Source organism: Aspergillus mulundensis (assembly GCF_003369625.1).
Source record: "Aspergillus mulundensis strain DSM 5745 chromosome Unknown scaffold_9, whole genome shotgun sequence".
Taxonomy (NCBI): domain Eukaryota; kingdom Fungi; phylum Ascomycota; class Eurotiomycetes; order Eurotiales; family Aspergillaceae; genus Aspergillus; species Aspergillus mulundensis.
The window spans coordinates 842,332-863,836 of NW_020797897.1; the positions used below are offsets into that span (position 1 = coordinate 842,332).

Here is a 21,505-nt window from a genome sequence, read left to right on the forward strand (position 1 = left end):
TGGTGACCCCAATAGGCCATACGTATCTCAGATATTGGATCCAGAAGTCAGAATCCCTATCAGATAGCACCAACGTGGGACTCGATTTGCAGCAACATCTGAGGGAACATACACATCAATGAAGACTTCTGAAGTTCCTGGCCGACCGAGTACTCAATCAGAAGCGCATGGTCAGTCCAGCTGCAGCGATCAAACTAAAAATCACAAAGCTGCAACTCAGTCCCTGAACTCGAAGTCAATAGTCCATAGACGAGTGATACGTCAGGTCCACTCAGAATTGGCAATCACTGTTCTTATCCGAGCGGCGCCACGCAGGGAGAGGTCCTATATGAGAGCAAGCGAGCAACACACGCGATAAATTTATCAGCGTTCCAGATGTCTGCCAGTCTGGACCATGTCCAGATCGATTGCCAGTCTGTTCCGAAGTATGACGCTGTTCAGAGTGGAGCACTGTCGACGTTTGCGGACGATCGAGCAACGGAGAAGCCGGAAAGCAGGCAGGCCGAGTGAAAAGGCTTAACGAAGGAAGAGCCTTTCTCAGTGTCTGTGTCCTGGGCGTCGGCAGGATTGCAGCTCCAGCCCACAAACTGAACGCTGCAAGGCTGAAGGGCCAAGGCGTCGATCTCGACAACTGCCGTTGATGTCCATCACGGCGCCTAAATGGCGCTTAGGGTGAGAATAGCAATGCATATCATAAAAGCAGATCGAAGCCAGCAGGGTCGTTCTTTCTGGCTAGAAGTTTTGCTTTCTGAGAGGAGTTTCACAGGACTAGTCCATCAAAGCGCGAGTATACTCCGCAGTGTGGGTTTGCAGATCATGGACCCTGCCTTAATCCTGAACCGGCAAGCTCGCTTATCACCGCTTATCGGCTCTTAAATCCGCAACAAGCACGTGACATCACGTGTAGCAACGACCCCAGGGGCAACGCCGCACCGCGTTTATCGAGTCTCCAAAGGTTAATTGTCAGCTCGTCCCATCGATACGAATCCAAATCTCTTCGCCTATCCTTTAATTCTCGTGCGCGGCTCGATCTGTTAATCCCTCGATTGTTATTCGGCACCTTTTACGGCCGCCTGGGTCAAAGCATGAATATGGACTGTTGAGGCCCAATTCAACAACGTCATCTTTCGTCCCGTACCTAATAACAGTTTATGTTTAACCCAGCTACACCTTAAGAATGCCATCCGCGAACAAAGGAAAAGGAAAGGGCCGCGATGTGCGACCATCGCGAAGCCGCAACACGACCCCTAGCTCCGGCTTCAGCGCTGCCCCCGCCGCAACCTCCGCTCCCGTTACCAGCTACCTTGACAACGATGCCTCGAAACTAGTCGTCCCTGTGACCGTACAATATACGGAGATTCTCGAGCGCATGGGTGGGGTAGGCCCCATTCCAGACTTGAAGTCGTTGGAATTGTTGATGGAACACCTGAAGTCCCTAAGTCAATCGGCGGAGGCTCGTGGTGATGCTTGCAACGCCGGAATCAGGGAGCTGTCTCAGAAGCGGAAGGAAGTGGCCGACGAATCCGAGTTGTATGTGAAGCATGAAGCCGACGACGAGGAGGAGGAGGGCAAGGCAGGCAAGGCAGGAAAGTTCAAGAAGCGAAAAGAGAGGGGCAGCAGTTCGAAAGAGGAGCGACCATTGACTCATGGGGCTCGTGAAATGGCCCGCCAGGATGGCGGAGAAACAAAGGTAGATGGTGGTAAGTCTCGCGTATCTCCTCCGTCGTACATCGTCACCAACTAACTAGCCCTTCCAGCCGCATCTCCAGCTTCCAAGAAATCCAAAAATGTAGTCTCCGATGAGATGTCCTCACTGTCTCCAGCAGAACCTGCTTCACCGCGCCAGGAAGGCGACGAAGCAAACGCGGCCTCACCTGATTCTGATGACAGCTCCGACTCACATCAACCCGAGCCCGCGCCAGCTGTACCGCAAATCCAAGTATTCGGTCCCAACCCGCTCAAATTCGATGATCCTACAATATACCACATCCGAGAAGTCACGCCAGGTATGACAGATGATGACAAGAAAGAAATATACAGTGTCAATGTTTTCCCTGAAAGCGACTTGCGTCACTTGATGGCGGGCACTGCCCCAGACCGGGATTTCAGCAATGCCAAACCTACCAACCAGGTAAATGCTAATACCTTCCTCATCTGGGTTGACCCTTATGTCCGCCCCATGATGGAAGAAGATATAGCTTTCCTGAAAGAGAAGGTTGGTTCCCTCCAGGTCCAAGCGCGCAATATGCTTACAATAAGTCGCAGGGCGATCGAGTTACGCCATTTATGATGCCGAAGCGTGGCAAGAGGAAATACTCGGAAATATGGGCCGAGGAAGACGGGCTCATGAATATCGACCAAGCCAATGGCGATCGAGAACAATTGCCATTGAATGAAGGCCGAGGAAATATTGACCAGATAACCGATGAGACTGTAGAAACGGACAAGGTGTCAGTGGGCCCGTTGGTCAGTCGCCTCTATTCCCTACTGCGGTACGAACATCGTGCTCCTGAGGAAAACGCGACAAACGGGACCACCAACGGGGATGTCGCGATGAACGGTATGAACGGAGACTCAATGGACATTGATCATCCACCAGGAGAGTCAGAAAACAAACCACAGTCATCAGCAACCACCTTCCGGGCCGCATCTCCCAGCGGCTTCAAAGTCCCCGCCGCGAAACTCGACCACGCACAGCTCGACGAACGATTAAAAGCGGAACTCCGACACGTCGGCTTCCTCGGGCCCGACGACAACCCAGACTATGACGCTCACTACGACGACGACATCGCCCAGCGCCTCCGCCTGTTACAAAGCGAGCTCAAGAAACAAATGATCATCAACAGCGCTCGAAAATCGCGGGTTCTGGAAGTTGCCCGCGAGCGCATGGCCTTCCAGGAATACATGACCATCCACGACGACCTGGACTCCCAAGTCCAACAAGCCTACCTAAAACGAACCAGAACGCTAGGGAAGAGCAAAAAGGGCTCCCAGGCGAAGCATCGACCCGGTGGTGCCGGCGGCGGAAGCCACGTCGTCAGCGCTGCTGGTATCAGCCGACCTGCCATCGGAGACGTTGCTCGAACCCTCATGGACCGACGTAAGCGCTGGCGCGACTGCATTGGTCCTGTCTTTAAAGACTGTAAGACTAGTGTTCCGGGTCCAGGCGACAGCTTGTTTGCCCCGGCTGCTATGGCCGAGTATGAGAAGGCTGAAGTGGATGGCTGGGAGGAGGAGCAGGAGTGATTTCATTTTCTTGCATATGGCTGCCGATACTAGACATCGGTGATTGCAGGTTTCGGTTTCGGCGTGGCTACCTGGGTGATATGGCGCAATATGGGACACATTTTCTCAATCAGAGGCGTTGGAATTTGATTTCCGTGAAGGGGTTTTGTATGTGTATATTGTTTTCCCATCAATAATACATACGAACATATCATGACTTGTCTCGTATATACGCTGAAGTAAAATAAAACGAATTGGGTATCAATTGCAGGCGAGTTCCGTGACATATCTCCAAAGTCAATCACATCAACGATGCACAATCAAAACCTCGCCCTGATAGCGCTTCAACCGCGCCGTCAGCTCGCGCTCGCTGAACTCCAGCTCCGTGCATATCTGGTCGAAACAGTGCATTCCATCCAAGTACTTCACAAGATCTCTATCATCGATGAAGTCCTCATCTTCATCATCATCATAAAGTGCAGAGCGGCTCCCGCTGTGCACTGATGCCCTGTCTCGGTCTTTACCATCGTCACTGCGATGGTTATGGTGATGACTGTGATGGTGATGGTGGTGGGGATGATGGTGTTGCGCTATAGGCGCAGGGTCATCACCAGCGCTAGAGGCGTAGGGACTATTCGCGCCGGTCCCAGGGCCCCGCGAAGACGGTCCGCTGTGCTGGTAGTGGGAGCGTGGCGTTGTAGCGCCAGACTTGAATTGTGGAGCCGGATTGCCGGTTGCTATCGCATATTTGTGAACGCGGTACAAGAACCCTTTGATGATGCCGAACGTGATGAAGCGGCGGATGTCGATGTGAGCGAGTTGGCGGCTGTGCTGGAGGTACCATTGCTTGACGCTCTGGCCTTGTTTCAGGCTCGCGTACAACTCCACGATGCCAACACCGTCAACTACGTCTCGGTTGTTGGGAGAGTGCTTCGTTATGGTTAATTCCGCAGTGCTGCCAGCTGAAGACATGAGTGTGGCTGTGTTTGCTGGGCTGGGGGTTGCGGTAGGACTGATGTTATCGCTTGTGCTGGTCACTATGCTGTCGGTGCCGAGGCTGGCCGTTGTGTCGCCTATGGGTGGCCATACGGCATCCTCATGGCGGCCGGGAGGGATGGCGGCTGGTGCGGTGGGAACAGTCATCGGGGAGGCAAAGAGAGTATTGACATAGCGGGCGCATTCCTGCTGCATGCTTTCATCTGCGGCAATTGTAGAGCTGAATAGCGCGGTTGGCGCGTAAATCGCGGAAAATGAGAAGATATCGAGAAGGAAAAGGCAGCCGTAGTAAAGGAGGTGTCGAATCGCGCGGCAGGTGAGAGAGAAATCTGTATCGGCAAGGAGGGAAATGATGCGGATACTGTTTACTCCATTGATGTGTGGAACAATCTGACAGGTTAGTGGCCGGATGTAGAATATGGGGTAAGACATACACGCTGCATAGTCAGATCCCAGTTCTCGTCGAGAAAGGCTTGATAGCGGACGGTAAATAAGGGCACCTGCCAGGCACGAACGGGGGGCGGATTGGGGTATACGGGGAAGAGCTTGATGTTTAGTGTGTTCAATTCATCTAATCCATGTTAGTTTGGCTTAGTATTTGACCATGTGAGGGCATACCGATAGGAATCATGCACTCGCAATAGTTGTTCAAGTCCTCCATCAACGTCTCACACAAGCTGTATACCTTCCCCTCACCACTCTTTGAATGATCTCGCGACAGGAACCCGTTTTGTTCCTCCAAGCCGTGCATCAAATCCGCCAGTTTCTGGACAACGCTCTTGTAACTGCTGAAGTCTTCCTCCTCCGCCAGCACCAAGCAGAAGTTGAAGATGAACTCATTCCGGTCATATCGCGGGGACTTCATGCATATTGGATATCCCAGAATCCGATATCCGTTTGTGCACACTTGAATCAGGTTGCCACATAGCTCCTGGCGAGGGATCACGAAGAATGATATATCGGAGAAGGTGAGGAAGAGGGGTTGCGACGGCGCCTTGTTGGAGAGAGCGATTGCTCCATCGGGAACCTGGTGGACGACCTTTGGGCCTTGAAATAGGTCAGTCAATTTTGCAGATGTTAGGAGTTTTACTAGACTGTCTGCTGACCTTCCTGCGTGTCAAACTTGCTGTAGAAAATCGCCTTTATCATGGTTGAGGAGCGACGGTCGACGCCAGTAAACGGAACGAACGTCGGGGTCACACAGAGCCGAGAGGCATATTGCCGGTAGATGCGTGTATTACTATGAGTGAGCCATTTTTCAAGCTTCGCGCAAGCACTTAAGGTGGATAGTAGCTGGTTGTTGCGGGGAGACAGTAGCTTGTTAAAGTTGGAGCTGGGGATGGATTTGGAGCTCCCCAGCCGCTTAGCTCCGCCCACCATGAGCGGAGTAATAGATAAGGATTAGATCATTAGGAACACAACAAATGCTAGATTAACTAAACGAGAAACGCGTCTTTCCATAAAAAAATGATTGCAACCCAGAGCCCATATCCCAGTGACACTTAAGATGCGCAAGGACTGCTAGCTATGCGACAGGGTATTGGATTCAGCAACATCGCAAAAGCTGAGCAGATCTATGTGATTAAAGCAAGCTGCAAGCAAAGAATCCATGCAAGAAATACCCTGAGAACCAATTAAATGGGAAAGCCACTCAAGCGCCATTAAATGCATTCAAAGTACGCGAAACGTAGCAACCCGGAACCGGAGACCGAACAGGACGTTGCATTAGCCAAACCAAAGAAAGCACATCAGCGCGCCGCCCTTGCAGGGGAATGGGGTGGTCGTCGAATTTCACCGCTTGTGGAAAGTAAACGAGACGATGTTAGTTGGTCCAGTGGCTCGGAAAATGACACGGAATGTGGAATCGATGATCTGCCCGGTTGAGACATCGAGGCCGGGAGGTCGTACAGGAAATTCAACGGCTGGCCTCTTCGAATCGCGTTCAAGACATCCGTGTAACTACCACGTTCCCCGGCTTCTTTGAGCCACTGCTCCCAGTCTTCGTCCAATGGCACATTAGCACCTCGTTCTCGTGCAGCTGTTGCGGCAAGAAGACGATGGTTTAGTTCCACCCCGCAGCTTTCCATCTCCTCGTCACTGGAATCTTCAGTTTCCTGTGCTTGCATATCGCAGTCGATACCCCGGTCATCCACTTGGCCGTTTGGAATCTCTTTCTTATGTGTCGGAGTTTTGATATCTGTTTCGCAGATTGGCTCCGGGCCGTTTTCATGATGAACTGTGACAGATGGACGCCGGGGTGGTGACGCAGGTCGAATCGCATCGGCCGTGGTATCGCGGACCTTTACCCCTTCCTCTTTCTCGTAACGCTGTCGTGCTGATTTGGTGCCTTCCCAGCGACATAGGGAGCTGATTTCCGCCTCTGTCAATCTAAGCTCGTCAAAGACTCTGAATAGCTTGCGGTGCCATGGGAAGCGGCTCAACCTCATACGATGGGGTCCATGGGAGTAGTCCAGGCCGGGGTATTGTGCTTCAACGCTCTCTAACGATCCATAGAAGGTTGATGTTTCGATGCGGACTTCTGGAACCAGGTTGAGAGCGATATGAGCAGCGAATGTTGCTGGGTCACTAGTGCGCTGGCGCGGAAAGGTTGCTCGATGTACGATTTGAGCCAAAGATGGTTTGTGCATCGTGAGAGAACGGTGGTTGATAGTGTTGAGTCGGCAACGGACCGGCTTAGGGGTATGATTATTGATAACGCAGAAGTTGAGAGGATTAGATAGGCTGAGAGCCTATTTATAAGGTGAGAAAGTAAAGTCGCCAGCTAATTTTAAGCAAATCGTACACTGGCCTCAATGAAGACAGGAAGAAACGGGTTGATTAGACAAAGAAATCAGAAAGGAGGCGAGGTCGGGCAAATGCTGGTTTGTAGAGAGTAACACTTCTGGTTAACAGTTTGGGGCCTTTGTAACCTCCTGGGGCCGTCGATCAATAGTTGGAGATTAAGAAACAATGACGGGCTGGGCGCGGTTCTGGTGGCACGAAGGTGGCCTTAGCACTCCGCACAATGGAACCCTGGGCAAGCTCGAAGTTTGTGTGAAGAAGGCCGACAAAATAGGATTCAGGAGCTGTCACATATCATGAGGCTACCTTCGTGATGGTGAGGTTGATCGAATCCAGGGACAAGAATAAGGTACAAATCGGGTCCACCAGTAGCAAATTGCGGCTCCTGCTTGCCTTGACCAGGCTGGACTTTCGTAGATCGTTTTTTCTCGATTGACACTCTCAAATATTGAATTGCAAACGAGGAACTGGGATGCAGTGGTACACTACAGCCAGATCTCCGCACGCTCCGACTCCAGTCAACCCTTCACTTATCTAGCAGATCGAAGGCGAAAAGACCGTGGCCATGGTCATTGATACACCGGGATGTAGGTGGAGTCAAACAGTCGATCGGGTTTCAGGTTCAGAATGGAGGGAACAAAGGGGAGAAAGATGAGGGCCAGGTTTTATTTATAATGCCAATTCACTTGCAGTCGGCTGACCACGCATACAAATGACCAGCACATCAGCGTACTTGCGTGGAGCGTTGGAGCGATTCGGCGATGCGTTAGCCACCTCTAAGCTGCGACAACAGCTGAATCCAGCGATGGCTCCAACCCCATCGATCGCAGTGCGTTGGCCAGCGAGTCTTTCGGCCACTCGTTTCGCGGAGGCTGCCTGCATGGCCACTTGTCAACGACAGCCCAACTGTCGTCCGCCGGGCGCTATGCCGGGGACCATGTAGGTACGTCAATGAGGCAATCGACGAGATAGCATGATAGGCTCTACGATCCAGCCCGATAGCACGAAATAAAGGTCCGTGGTCTAGGCTGTCCCAGTAATCTGCTCCAATCAGTGGTATTTTGAGACCGGAGTAGATGTCTTGGTCGCGGCTTCGCTCGCTATTTGCCACTGTCAGAAATGATACACAGGCAAAATGATCAATCACATTTCGCCATGGTTGATTTAGATGCTCCGTAGAATCCGTGAAGATTTGGAAAAAAAATATACAACGGAGGCTGTCACGTGCAGTCAACTCTCACCACAACCACAACTCTCCGTCTTTGACCTGACCATCTTCATCGAACATGGTCGTATGCTTAGACTGTACGATACGATGACTCTTGGTAGCCCTCAAGCGCGATATCGAAAAGAGCCCTCAGTTGTCACCGATGTCGACCTTTGATGGAATCGTCCAAGGTGCTTAGCCTCCAGCATTCGTGCAGATCCGAAACACTGACAGGCCATCGCAGAGTTCCCTCTCATTACCAGTGCGTTCAACACACATCCTGCTAGATGAGGAGACAATTAGTTGATGATATTACCTCCACAGTTGACTACTTTCGAAGAAATCCAGAACGGCCACCTCCTTTGGCTTGCTTTCTCAGCCATGCTCACAGTGACCATCTTCAAGGACTCGAGTCCTTCAGGGCTCCGTTCATTTACTGCTCGTCAGCGACCAGAGAGGCATGGCCCCAATCGGGGTATCTAAGTCTGTTACTAACTCTCTTGTTAGATGCTTTTGCGAATTGAAAAATATCCCCATCGAATGAATTACAATAATGGCATCCTTGAATCCCGAAGGCTGCACTACAAGCACTTGGCCAATCTCCTGGTAGGGCTCTCCATGAATGGCAAATGGTATGTACTGATCCAGGGTAGAGACCAATGCCGTTGAACACCCCGACGGAAATAGATCTAACCCCGAAGCTATCTATTAGAGTCACCCTTCTAGATGCGAACCACTGCACTGGCGCAGTGATGTTCCTTATCGAAGGGGATGGGAAGGCCATTCTTTACACAGGAGATATACGGGGTATGTGCTCTAATCTTCGTCCTCATGCATTTTCTGACGGACATTAGCGGAATCGTGGTGGGTTGATGGGCTAATCCGACACCCGGTCCTCATTCCTTATACCCTAGGAAACAAGCGATTGGACAAAATATATCTAGATACAACCTTCGCTCACACATCACACACTTTCCATACGTTTCCGACAAAAGCGGAGGGGATAGCGGAGCTTCTACGCAAGCTGGAACCGTATCCCGAAGACACTACCTTTTACTTCCGGGCATGGACATTCGGTTATGAAGAGGTCTGGATGGCGCTTGCTGCTGCTCTGAACTCTAAGGTAAGCACAGATCTATAGACACTGGAACCTAGCTTATACTTCTAGATTCATGCGGATCGTTATCAAATCGGCCTCTACAATTCCGTCTCACGTAGCGGTACATTCGAAGCACCTTCTCTCTGCGGATTCGGGTTTGGGAATAGACTGGCACCGGGATGTCTCAGCGAAGACCAGAGCTCTCGCATCCACAGCTGTGAGCCAGGCGTCCATTGCCCCGTCGCAACTTCCAAGAAAACAGTATACATAACCCCCATTGTAAGCCGGACAGACAAAGGCGCTGTTCTTCCGGAGCTCGGGGCTGGTGGCGGGCTAGGTGATTTGTATCAGATTCACGAGTTAGAGCTCCCCGATCAGTCGTCACTGGCTCAGCTGGAACAGCTCTGCAGCGAGAAGATACAAGATCCCCAAGCTCTCTCCAAGGCAAAAGAAGCCCTCTTGGCAGCATTCAACTCGAAAACTAAAGTGTTATCCCTGAATAGCTACGGAATGAAAGACGCCCATCAGATGCCTTTAGATGAGCTCGTGAATGTCCTCAGCCGTGGCCGCCTCGGCGAGGAGTCCTTGCCTCCAGAGAAGTTGCCAATGTCGAATGATATAGTGGATAAATACGGAAGGCCTCTACCCAGAACCATTGTGGGCTTGTCCTCTTCTTGTCACATTGTTTGCCCTTACTGATAATCTCTTAGCGATTCCCCTACTCACGCCACTCTTCTTATGCCGAGTTATGCGAGTTGATAAAGGCCTTCAAACCCCGTGATATCCACCCCTGCACAGTAGATCCACTGGACTGGGACGAAGACATCTCTATGCAAAGTATATTCGGCCAGTATTGTTCCGGTAACGTGTTTGTCCATGACCAATACATGCGTGAGATGCTTGCGCTGGAGAATGGCGAACGCCCCAGGAAGAGGAGAAGACGTGATCCCCGATCTCCAACGCCGTCAACGCAGCATTCAACTCTCGTCACAGAAAACGGCATAACTTCACAAGCCTCGCGCGTATCACACATCCCTATCCGAGTAGCTCCTGCAAAGGACGGTACCGGTTCAGCTTCACAGCCTCACAATCAGCTACCCTCATCACTCCCAATGCCACCACTGGCAACGATTCCACAAACATTCGAGCCGTCCTCGCCATATAACGATTCGAGCTCCCTTCCCATCCCGGCTCTAAGTCCCGACACCGTGAGAGCAAGACGAGAGACTGTCCGCCAAGCACGAGACCACCTCAAGGACGTCCAGAAGCCTCAGTCCAATCAGTTACACCTTGGATCCCTTCCAGCCTCATGGCCAACAGATGAAGAGAGCATTGGGCTGCATGCGTCTTTCGTTGAAGCACAGGACTTGCAAGGACTGGACGCGAGGTCTGTATCTTCACAGGTGACTGCCATTCATGAGCCTGTAACTGGCCGCCGCGATACTTCCTATTCGCGATTTATGCCTACAAGTCCTGCACAGCCACGGGCTCAAGTACCGTCAACGTCCGCTGGTGTTCAAAACGGAGCTGAAGACGTTGAAATGACCGGCGGCCCAGATCCAGGCCCCAACACCATCCTGGAAAGCGACAACGAAGATAACATCTCAGATTCCGCGACCAATGCCGAGCACGAAACACACCAACACCCTCCTAGCCAACACAGCGTATCCTCGTCCACATTCGCTTCCCAGAGCCAAAGCCAAAACCAAAATCAAAGCCGGGTAGTCGAAGGATTGGAGGATGAAATCATAACCGACGACGATGAATACACCAGCGATGCCGATGCGCTTGGACATCCGCATGCCCATCCAGATCCAGATCCAGATCCAGATCCACAGCTAACACTACCCATGGATTTGAAACCGGGCTCATCGAAGCCTCGACCTCCACTTCTTTCAAGGCGGGAATCGTCGATTCGAAACCGGCGTGCGGCGTATGAGGCGGCGAGAGAGGACAGTTTTGATGCGTGGGCGGAGATGTCGCTTGTTTCGGCGGGGAATAACCATACAGAGGAAGAAGTTGAGCTTTGAACTTAGGTAGCTCGATTCATAGATAGTCAACACATGAATAAATGAAGAATTAATCTTTGATATCCAGATGTATCAGCATATATGCAGTTGTCGCCATCCATATTCAAGCTCATACTCATACCACCGTTCATCCTTATATAACATGATTCCATGATCCATACAGCCCAAGGAGAAACCAACCCTCCATCATTATACCTACCAACGCATCTCCACCTCATCATGCCACACAACCCAACCTAATAAACATAATAATCCTGCGTCAGCGGCAAAACCTCCGCAGGCTCCGCATCACAAAGCTTTCCATCCGCCTCAACGCGATAACTCTCCGGGTCAACCCTCATCTTTGGCATCGTATCATTGAACTTCATATCAGCCTTGCCGATATTGCGGCAGTTCTTGATGGCTTCAACGCGCTTCTTGAGGCCGTAGGACTGCACCGTGTTCGTGTCAAGCGACGCTTGCGAGACGAACATTACGGATGTGCTGGGGAGGTAGGCCTGTAGTTCATAGGAGGTTAGTTGGTGGAAACAGAGAAGGAAAGGGAAGGAGATGAACGCACGCCGAACTGCGGGCGCATGATGACGGGTTGGATTGTTGGGATGGAGCCGTTGGGATCACCCTGGTGTTGCGTTGGTTAGTTTATGGCTGATACTAAAGGCAATAGGAGTTGTGGGTGTACGCACCATCATCGAAGCAACAATCATCCCACTCTTCAGTATCTGACTTGGCTTGGTGCCGAAGTAGCTAGGTGACCAGATGACCAGGTCTGCGAGCTTGCCGACTTCGACACTCCCAATAAGATGGGACATGCCCTGCGCAATGGCCGGGTTGATGGTATACTTGCTGATATAGCGCTTGACGCGGAAGTTATCCACACCTGTGCCCTCGTCTTCGGGTAAGTAACCGCGCTGCTCCTTGTTCTTGTGTGCTGTGTTCCATGTGCGCAGGATGACTTCGCCGCAGCGGCCCATAGCTTGCGAATCGGAGGACATCATGCTGATGGCGCCGAGATCATGAAGGACGTCTTCGGCGGCGATGGTCTCAGCGCGAATTCGACTCTCTGCGAATGCCACGTCTTCAGGGATGTTCTTTGATAGATGGTGGCAGACCATGAGCATATCGAGATGCTCGTCGAGGGTGTTCATTGTGAAGGGGCGGGTGGGGTTTGTGCTGGACGGTAGGACATTGGGGTGTTCGACGACGGAGATGATATCGGGGGCGTGACCGCCGCCGGCACCTTCGGTGTGGTAGGTGTGGATGGTACGGTTCTTGAACGCTTCGATGGTTTGCTCGACGAAGCCGGATTCATTGAGTGTGTCGGTATGGATCATGCATTGCACATCGTACTTCTCACAAATATCAAGGCAGGTATCGATGGCGGCGGGAGTAGAACCCCAGTCCTCGTGGAGCTTGAGGCCGGCTGCACCTGCGATAATCTGTTCTTCGATGCTGATGCCGCCGCTGTCGTTGCCCTTTCCTGTGATGCCGACATTGATGGGGATTTGGTCGCATGCTTGGATCATCTGGCGCATGTGTGTTGGCCCAGGAGTGCATGTTGTTGCGTTGGTGCCGGTCGACGGTCCGGTTCCTCCTCCCAGGAACGTGGTAATCCCGGAGGCGAGTGCCTCTTGTGCTTGTTGAGGGCAGATGAAGTGGATGTGCGTATCGAAGCCTCCTGCAGTAACGATCTTGTTTTCTCCTGCGATGACATCCGTCGAGGAGCCAATCACCATGTCCGGGTGGACGCCATCCATAACGTCTGGGTTTCCCGACTTGCCGATGCCGACAATGATGCCATCCTTGATACCGATGTCGGCCTTGTATATACCGCTCCAGTCGATAATGATGGCATTCGTAACCACAGTGTCCAGACACTCTTTGTGAGACTTTCCTGATGCCTGACCCATGCCCTCTCGAATACTCTTGCCGCCACCAAAGGAACACTCGTCGCCGTAGTATGTATAGTCCTTCTCAACCTTAACCCAGAGATTTGTCAATCCCAAACGGATCAGATCCCCAGTGGTAGGACCAAACAACCGAGCATACGCCTCCCGATCTATCGTGAAAGGAGCAACAAGTGCATTATCCGCAGCTGGCTCAGGAACGTGTGCAAATCCAGCAGTCTGCAGACGCTCTATAATCTCATCCGCCCGGTTAAGATCAACCACACCCGAGGCAAGAAAGTTACCTCCCTTGATAACTTTGTTGCCTCCAATCTCAACCAGGGTAACAGTCTTGGTATCACCAGGCTCAAACCGAACAGACGTTCCTGCGGGGATATCAAGCCGGTATCCATAGGCGCGAATACGATCAAAATGCAGCTGAGGGTTCGTCTCGATGAAATGGTAATGCGAGCCAACCTGGATCGGCCGATCACCCTTGCTCATTACCTTGAGCTTAATCCGTTTTCTTCCCTCGCTCAGTGTGATGCGCTCATTCTTCACAGGAATAACAGCCCCGGGCACCTTCTCAGGTAGATAATCCTCCGGAACGGGATCTGGGAACGTATCTGCCGGTGGTATAGGGAGGAAACTCCCGTAGAGAGCCTTTTCAAGGTCTCCATCGTCTGAAGCAATGGGGTTATGGACTGTGACTAGGTAGCTGCCCATTGTAAAGGTGCCTTCGACCTGGAGTTCAACCAGGGTCGAAGGGACTGATGGGAGGACATGCCGGCGGCCAAGCATGGTCTTGCCGATGGACATGAGGTCCGCCACTGAGTATTGTCCATCGCGGATCAGCTATTTCAGATGTCAATATCAGCGTTGCCCAGGTAAATACGGGAGTCATACCTCGTGCAGATTTGACGAGATCAGTGCCTATTTGAGCCGTCAGTAGGTGTTGCACGATACATATCCTCCGAACACCAATCTCTCTTCTTATATAGTTCTAGCATCACAACGTACCGCAGCTTCGGCATGGTTGAGTCGCACACCTCGTGCAAGACGCCGCTGGGCCAAGAAGCCCAACTGTGAGATGGCGAGCTTATCAAGCTATTCAATCAAGCATAGGTCTGGTCAGTAAGAGGTCATCCAAGTAGACCAGCCGTCGAAACAACTGAGTATCCAACTTCAACATACCTCCTTCGGAATGAGGTGCATCTTGCCGCTCACTGCCCAAATATATTTTCTCTTTCCTTGGCCTGCGAGTCGAAGCCGCCGATCTGGGGATAATTTGGCCAATCAGTGAAAGTAGATGGCAGTCCGAGGCAAGAGCTGCAGGTAGTGAGAGTGGTCGACGATGATGAGGTACTCCGTAGTGGCCTCCCTTCCTTCACATCTCCTCCGGGACGTTCAGGGAATAAAAAGAAAAGGTGGAACGCCAGGCCCCATCGGACTTCGGCGAAGATTTAAACGACGCTCTAGTGAGGCCGGGGAAGTTGGTGCTTGTATGGTATGGTGGGGTCGGCGGGAGATAAGATAAGGCTCCGGTTCCTGGCCTATGAAGACGTCCATGCTTCGTGTGCTTGACAAATATGCCTAGTAGTAGAGTAAAGTGTCCTTACACAGTATTCAAACCCAAAATAGTTCTCTTTGCGAACAGTGGACGGGTATACGCCGGACGAAGAGCAGAGCTAAGTGCATACAGGAAACCAACAGCGAGAAAAAAAACGCAAGTCAACTCCGTCCATATCCACAAACCGGAACTTCAACTACTCGCTACATTTGATAGCCAGTCTACTCATCATCATCGCCGACATCGCTCTTGCGCTTCTTCCTCGAGCGCTTCGAGTCGCCTCCTCCAATAGACTTGCTCGGCTCGTCCTTCTTAGCGGCGCCGCGTCTTCGCTTCTCTGGTGACTCGTTTCGGCCCTTCTTCTCGACGACGGGGGAGGAGACATCCTTGGACGGCTTGCCCTCGCTGCGGCGACGCTGCTTGGTGGGAGGGGGAGTAGGCTCTTTTGCGGGCTCGGGCGAGGATTCTTGCTCTTGCTCTTCCTCTTCCTCTTCCTCCTCTTCCTCCTCCTCATCGCTGCCCTCCGCAGCCGCAACATCTAGGTGGAGCTGGTCTGCTGCCTTGTCGTTGTCATCATCCTTTTCGAAAGACAGTCCGGCTTTGTACAATGCGACCTTTTCACGGTATGTCGCGAGGTTGTCCGCATACAACTTCTTCCAGACCTAAGCACTGCGTAAGAACATGTTCATTAAAGGAAAAGAAGGAGGAAGAGATACATACCTCCTTCTGCGACTCGGGCATCTCGGCCCAGCGCCTAGTACCCTCGGCGGAGACATCTCTCGGCTTGGCGTCGTCACCCAGCTCTGCAGCAATGCTTGCGCGGTTGTGGTGCATGTACAGGAAGAACGGAGTCAAGGTGCGCTTGGGGGCATTAGGGTCAACGTGGCGTTTGCCGCCGCCGCGCTTCCTCTTTTTCCCTGTCTCCTCATCGGCATCAGCAGCTTGGGCATTGCCTTTCAGACTGGCGGCGAGGGTGTTGATGGTCGCTACAAGATCAACCTCTGCCTCGTTGCCAGTACCGAGGATCGCATTTGTGTGGTTGATGTACTCGCGCGACAGCTCAAGAGTGAGAGACTGCAGCTGGGCGAGCTTGGAGAGGAACTGTTTGCAGTGTTAGCGGAAAATACTGGTGCGCAAGACCATGGAGATAGCAAAGGGAAGGCAGCTAATAGTGAAACAAGACGCGCGACAGGTGTTTGGGCAGAGAGCAGCAATGCGCTGGGGTGGATGATGCAGTTCGCGCGAGACGAACGATACAAAGAACGCGAAAATCGCAGAAGATCATTCTTGATTTCCTTCGCAAGTCCACCTTGAGCGCAGGAACAGTCGACAATATAATATGGCAACAAGCATGAGGTAACAATGTCGTTAAAGCCAGCGACGTCGACCTCGACACCGCGACAACGTCGTTGTGTACCAGCGCGGCGCGCGAGGACACTCAAAACCGACAACGAAAAAGAGAGAGAAAAACAAAACTTACGCTGTCGCGAGCCTTAGTGAGCTCTTCAACGTCGACCGTAACGGTCTTGGATCCGATCTTAGCCATTTTGAAGCAGTGGCGCTGAAGAATGAGTAACGGGAGTACTAGTTGGTAGTTGGACTTGGGAGGGAGAAGAGGGAAGAGAAACGGTCGCGGTGCGGTAGCTAAGGCAAGCCCAAAAACAAAACCGAGGGGGGAGGATTTGGGCGGGTTTCGGGGGGAGAAGGGAGAAAGAAATTTTCGCCGCGTTGTGCGCTAAAAGGGGGGGCGCCGGCGCGCCGCATCCACTAAATACCTCACCCAACGGCAGGCTGGGAGCACTGTGCTTCGCGCCCGAGAAGCCCAGGCCACGCGCGCTCAGCATTCGTTACCTGCTGGGCTGCTGCTAGGCACTGCCGCTGCCCCCTACCCACGGCTGAGCTGGCCCTCCAGCCCGTTTCACAGGCTACCCGGCAACGGCACCCCCCAAGGCGCTGGCTGGCCCTGCGCCGGCTTAAGGTTGCGGCGTTGCGCTGCCACTGGTCCGCCATCTTCATGACCTCTCTAGCACGCCCTCCTTAATCGAAACCAAGCAATCAATCCATGGATATCTTACCCTTAACCTGTAATTCATCGTCCCCCGATCTTGTTCTTTGTTCTTTAGGGCGACTTCTTGTCTTTGTGGACGAAAAAAGCGCATGGGCGCATGGCATTGCAGCTTTCATTCTACCCCCTCAGCGCATTGCGGGCGGGGGTGAAGCCCCGACCGAAACGTAGGACTTCCATCTCGCTCAAATGGCAATACACTGCGCTAGACGTAGTTATGAAGGTTTGAGCTTAAAAGCGGCTTAATATCAAATGAAAGATACTTGCGACTGTGGTTTTAACATTGTATCCATTTTGCTACCTCGTAGGAAAGCATGAGTACGGTACCGTAGGAAGCTCGAATGTCAGTCTGCCCTACACCCGCTGCCAATATCAGGATTCGGGAGCGCAGGTCTACAAGAAAGACTTACAGCTAACTAGCGCGCAGCTCAAGCTCTAACGTCTATGCGATCCATAAAATATCCTTGTAATAGTTCCTAAGCATACAATAAATCAGTGATCATGGGTTGAGGACGCCAGGATGCGAGACGTAGCGCCGGATGTCGCTCGGTCATGCGCGCGGTCTTTCTGGCCAGTGGGAACGGGCAGTCCAACAGCGCTCACAAAGCGGGGGTCTATGCACCACTACAGCAACAGAACATTCAAGGGGGAGTGGATAAATGTAGAAATACAATGTCTTCCTATCTATCGTAAGGCAGCATGCGCTGCTCTAAGCTAGTCACCAGTCATCAGGCGGGTGTGCATGGAAGGCAAAGCCTCCGCTTTGAAATACAATTCACTTGGGACAGTCGACAGCGCAATGAGCAAGGTGGGACAACTTCTAGCCTAGAACTTGTACACCTGGTCCTTGCTGTAACCCAGCTCCTTCAGGATGCCTGTGAGCTCGCCCTGGTCCTTGGGGCTGACCTTGGGTCCGCTGATGGCCTTGTACATTCCAGGAGGACCGCAGACAAAGATCTTGATGTTCTCCTCCTTGGGCTCAGGGAGGACAGTCTTCAGAAGCTCCTTGTTGATGTAGCCCTTGCCGCCAGTCCAGCCCTCGGGAGGATTGTCAAGAACGTAGAAGGCACGGAATCGCTGAGGGTAAGTGTTCTCCAAGTCCTCAAACTCTCTCTTCAGGAGAATGTCCTCCTCCTTGACGTTTCCGAAAACGAGAGTGACCTTGGTCTTGTCCTCGGGGTTCTTGAAGATCTCACGGGCGAGCTGGTACATGGGAGTGATTCCGGTTCCACCAGCGACCAAGCAGATGTGCTTGTGCTTGTTGGCTTCCCAAGGGTACTTGGGCAGAGGTCCCTTGAAGTTCAGGCGCTGTTCGACGTTCATGTTGTGAATGTGTTCAGACATCGGGCCGTTGGGGTAGCGCTTGACAACGAGCTCGAGGTAGCCGGGCTGGTCTGTAACAATGGTTAAAGACTGAACTCAAGACTGGGTGGAACTGATCGACAACCTACCTTCGTCGCTAGTAGGAGTGTAGGGACGGATGACCGGCTTTCCACCATCGGGAGGAGTGTACTTGGTCAGAAGAGCGGCTAGATGGTCATTGTAAGTTTTGCAACCCATAACACATGCACCCGGAGAACTCACAGGCGACCTGAAGACCGGATACGGCCTCCTTGTCGGGGAACTCGAAGCGTAGCCTCTTGGTGTTGTGACTCAGGATTTCAATGTTGGACAGCTTGAGATCAACCCATCCCTGGTCTCCGCCTGTGAAAACCTTGGGGCGGTCGGCAGGAGCCTCTGCGGTGGCAGCACCGGACTGATAGCGGTACACTCCAACTCCAAGACCTGCCAGACCGATAGCCAAATAGACTGGGGCAAGGGACTTGCTCTTGGGGGCTTCGGTGGAGTATTGGCGGGCGCTCTGACAGTGCCGGTGATCAGTCAATCATACCGCAAACCGGTCGAGAAAAAAGCCATGCGCTGCTAGAATGAGAACTTACCTGCCTCAAAGGCTGAGCACAGCGGAAGGCATAACGGGAGAACATTTTCGCATACAAAGACACAGTACTGCAAAGTCAATGGACGCGGAGTTGTGTAAGAAGTCTGGCCAGAGATGTCTGTCGGCAGGAGCTTCGAAATAAAGCGGGACCCGAAAGCGCCGACGCTACCTACTCCGAACATGACGTAACGCAGCAAGCGTCCCTGGCTGTCTAGCACGCGATTATCAATCAGTCACCCAATTCTCTCCATTCGATGATGCCTTGCGTATAAGAAGTTAATCCGTAATTCCGTTAGATCCGTTTTTCTTCAGCATTGCATTATGGAATGGACATGCAATGGTGCGGAACCTGGCCGCTCGACATATGAAAATGCTATGAATAGGGCTTGCAGGTAGGACAATTTGATCAAATTCGTCCTGATACGTTGCTGGAAAGACCTACCTAGGTAGGGTCTTCGGCAGCGCTTTGAACAGAAGCCTTTCCGCAATCTCCCTGCGCGGAGTGCATAAAACGAAAAGCCTAGTTCTCCAGATATATATATTCGGCCGAGATTTTGCATCAGACCACGGGAAAGCATCTAGCAGAATGAAAGCATAACCAGCAAGTCATGACGCTCATTGAAGATAGCAACAGGAAGAGATTCACGTCAACATATGAAAGAGAGAAGAAGAGGAGAGAGATCATCCGAGCATAACATGGTTTAGCACAATAAGATTCGAGGCCAGTCAGTCCGAATGGATGACCAACGGGACGGGCCGTTGACAATGTAGGAGAAAGATATGAGAAAGGAGTTTGCTTAAAGTTTGTGTGGTAAGACATGTGTGCAATGACCACAAGAGGAAATCGTGATCGGGGCCAGGCTCATGACATACATGTAACTAGATAAGGGGACCGTGCAGGCTAGGTACAGCAAGACAGAGCCGCACCCAGAGAACCTAAGACATAGTATTGGTCAACAACAAGGCGACTTAAGAGACGGTGAAAGGGTGAAGGATGGAAGACCAAGAATGCCATGGACGTGACATCAGGCTAAATGCGATAACAACCCGGAGGCCTGAGCAATACTCTTTACTATGATGCTGCTACTGCTCTAGACATGCAAACGGAGGCGTAAGAATTCGTCAATCGAATAAGTGATATATACAGGACTGTGTTAGCCGCGTTGACTGGCCAGATAAGTAGGTATACCGGCTAGACTCGAGCCTTTCGTGGGCAGACTGGATGGGCGTGCTGTTCTGATACCCGAAACGGGGAAACAAAAGGACATGGAGGACGTTTGATGACAACAAAAAAAGGAACCCCGTATTTTTTGGATATAACTTGAAAGGTCGCTGCAGAGGACTAGAGACATAAAACCATCTTTCCCATCAATTGGGCTGTAGATACACCGGCGTTTCCGCGTGACCTGTGTCCTTCATGCATGCTATGGCCATAACATAGTCATTCATCCACACTCCTATCCCATAAACCCGTAACCACACATTTAAGCGAAAGTAGAAGGACGAGAGTAGGCGAAGACCTTCTTGTTGCCGCTGGCGGAGCGGTGGGGCAGAGGGAACTTGAGGTTCTTCGAGAGGAGCTGCTTGATGTAGGGGCGGCGGATGGAGTCGGCCTTCTCGATCTCAACGACCTTGAGGATCTGCATGGTATTCAATGTTAGAGGAGAGCGTAAGACGAAAAACAGTCTCAACGTACGTGGATAGAGCCGAAACGGGCACGGTGGCGAGCAGCCATGTCCTGGTAGAGAGCCTCAACGGCCTCGGTCCTGCTCATCTCACGGAACTCCTTGTACATGTTGTGGGTGCCGGAGCGGGAGTCGTAGCGGAGCCAGATACCGAAGTTCTTGACCTTGAGGGGGCGCTTCTCGTGGATCTGGTACGGTTGTCAACGGACTGTTCGTCCTCCACCATGTTCGTCATAGAAACATACCACGTTGAGGCTGACGATCTCACCGTTGGCCTTCTTGACCTTACGGAGCTGGGTCAGGAAGTACCAGAACCGCGACTTGGCCACAACAGTGTTGGGCGCAAAGATGCGCATGCGGTACAGCTTGGGCGTGGGGTTCGCCTCGGTGGGCAGATGACGCCCGATGACCTGGTACTCGGTGAGACGCCCTATGGTATACCCGTCAGTCGTTTCCTCCTAGCAATTACATGGCATCCATGATATCCCAGTGAACCGGCAGCGGTTGGCGATTGATTCCACATGATATAGAATAGCGTTCAAGCGGTCGGCTGTAGACGGGAAAAGTCGCACATGCAAGTGTCGGCCCCTCGAAAACTTCAACTCTTCCCAGCATTATTATTTCCCCTAGCAAAGTTCCTCCATGCTGACCGTAAATTATCGACCGTAAATCTCTCAATCCGATTGACGCGCGGGGAGTGATGCAGTGTACAGTGGCCGAAAGGAGTCGCTTGACGATCGTGGGAATTTGCCGATTCAACTGGGATACCGGTGCTGGAAAAAATGTTTGACTCACCCATCTGGAAAAAACGACAGTCAGCTATATTTTCTCCAGAGAGCGACAAGGATATCACGGGGTATTGGCTCACTTTTATTGACGCTGTGTCGATTAGTTGTCGATATAGGTGTGCCGGGTTGTCTCCTCACGAAAATGGAAGATTTGTGAAATTGGGGGAGTTTAGGGCTGCCGCCCTTCGTCTAAGCGACCTAGGGGCTTGGCAGAAA

The 21,505-nt window shown here is 52.0% G+C and overlaps 8 protein-coding genes across 8 annotated transcripts; 2 read left to right on the forward strand and 6 right to left on the reverse strand.

Moving 5' to 3' along the window:
• Window positions 1-1,177: 1,177 nt before the first annotated feature.
• DSM5745_08127 (histone acetyltransferase NGG1) lies at window positions 1,178-3,246 on the forward strand (the record flags this gene model as incomplete). The annotated part of the gene is made up of 3 exons (XM_026750143.1): window positions 1,178-1,700; window positions 1,758-2,215; window positions 2,266-3,246. 3 exons carry the CDS (start codon window positions 1,178-1,180, stop codon window positions 3,244-3,246), a joined length of 1,962 nt encoding a protein of 653 aa, XP_026601147.1.
• A 716-nt stretch (window positions 3,247-3,962) lies between these two features.
• Window positions 3,963-5,370, reverse strand: DSM5745_08128 (nitrogen permease regulating protein NPR2; the record flags this gene model as incomplete). The annotated part of the gene is made up of 5 exons (XM_026750144.1): window positions 3,963-4,080; window positions 4,109-4,611; window positions 4,656-4,792; window positions 4,840-5,268; window positions 5,328-5,370. 5 exons carry the CDS (start codon window positions 5,368-5,370, stop codon window positions 3,963-3,965), a joined length of 1,230 nt encoding a protein of 409 aa, XP_026601148.1.
• A 599-nt stretch (window positions 5,371-5,969) lies between these two features.
• On the reverse strand, window positions 5,970-6,869 carry DSM5745_08129 (uncharacterized protein; the record flags this gene model as incomplete). The annotated part of the gene is made up of 1 exon (XM_026750145.1): window positions 5,970-6,869. The coding sequence occupies one exon, from the start codon at window positions 6,867-6,869 to the stop codon at window positions 5,970-5,972; it is 900 nt and encodes a 299-aa protein (XP_026601149.1).
• Window positions 6,870-8,889: 2,020 nt separating this feature from the next.
• On the forward strand, window positions 8,890-11,359 carry DSM5745_08130 (putative DNA repair protein; the record flags this gene model as incomplete). Its single annotated transcript, XM_026750146.1, has 4 exons — window positions 8,890-9,037; window positions 9,085-9,353; window positions 9,399-9,986; window positions 10,040-11,359. The coding sequence occupies 4 exons, from the start codon at window positions 8,890-8,892 to the stop codon at window positions 11,357-11,359; spliced, it is 2,325 nt and encodes a 774-aa protein (XP_026601150.1).
• A 236-nt stretch (window positions 11,360-11,595) lies between these two features.
• On the reverse strand, window positions 11,596-14,457 carry DSM5745_08131 (urease Ure; the record flags this gene model as incomplete). The annotated part of the gene is made up of 6 exons (XM_026750147.1): window positions 11,596-11,856; window positions 11,919-11,978; window positions 12,043-14,097; window positions 14,149-14,175; window positions 14,263-14,349; window positions 14,437-14,457. 6 exons carry the CDS (start codon window positions 14,455-14,457, stop codon window positions 11,596-11,598), a joined length of 2,511 nt encoding a protein of 836 aa, XP_026601151.1.
• A 576-nt stretch (window positions 14,458-15,033) lies between these two features.
• On the reverse strand, window positions 15,034-16,358 carry DSM5745_08132 (HMG-box domain-containing protein; the record flags this gene model as incomplete). Its single annotated transcript, XM_026750148.1, has 3 exons — window positions 15,034-15,474; window positions 15,533-15,913; window positions 16,293-16,358. 3 exons carry the CDS (start codon window positions 16,356-16,358, stop codon window positions 15,034-15,036), a joined length of 888 nt encoding a protein of 295 aa, XP_026601152.1.
• Window positions 16,359-17,702: 1,344 nt separating this feature from the next.
• Window positions 17,703-18,862, reverse strand: DSM5745_08133 (cytochrome b5 reductase family protein; the record flags this gene model as incomplete). The annotated part of the gene is made up of 4 exons (XM_026750149.1): window positions 17,703-18,271; window positions 18,329-18,406; window positions 18,462-18,738; window positions 18,818-18,862. 4 exons carry the CDS (start codon window positions 18,860-18,862, stop codon window positions 17,703-17,705), a joined length of 969 nt encoding a protein of 322 aa, XP_026601153.1.
• A 1,438-nt stretch (window positions 18,863-20,300) lies between these two features.
• Window positions 20,301-21,300, reverse strand: DSM5745_08134 (60S ribosomal eL20 domain-containing protein; the record flags this gene model as incomplete). The annotated part of the gene is made up of 4 exons (XM_026750150.1): window positions 20,301-20,456; window positions 20,513-20,689; window positions 20,747-20,931; window positions 21,213-21,300. 4 exons carry the CDS (start codon window positions 21,298-21,300, stop codon window positions 20,301-20,303), a joined length of 606 nt encoding a protein of 201 aa, XP_026601154.1.
• Window positions 21,301-21,505: the final 205 nt, after the last annotated feature.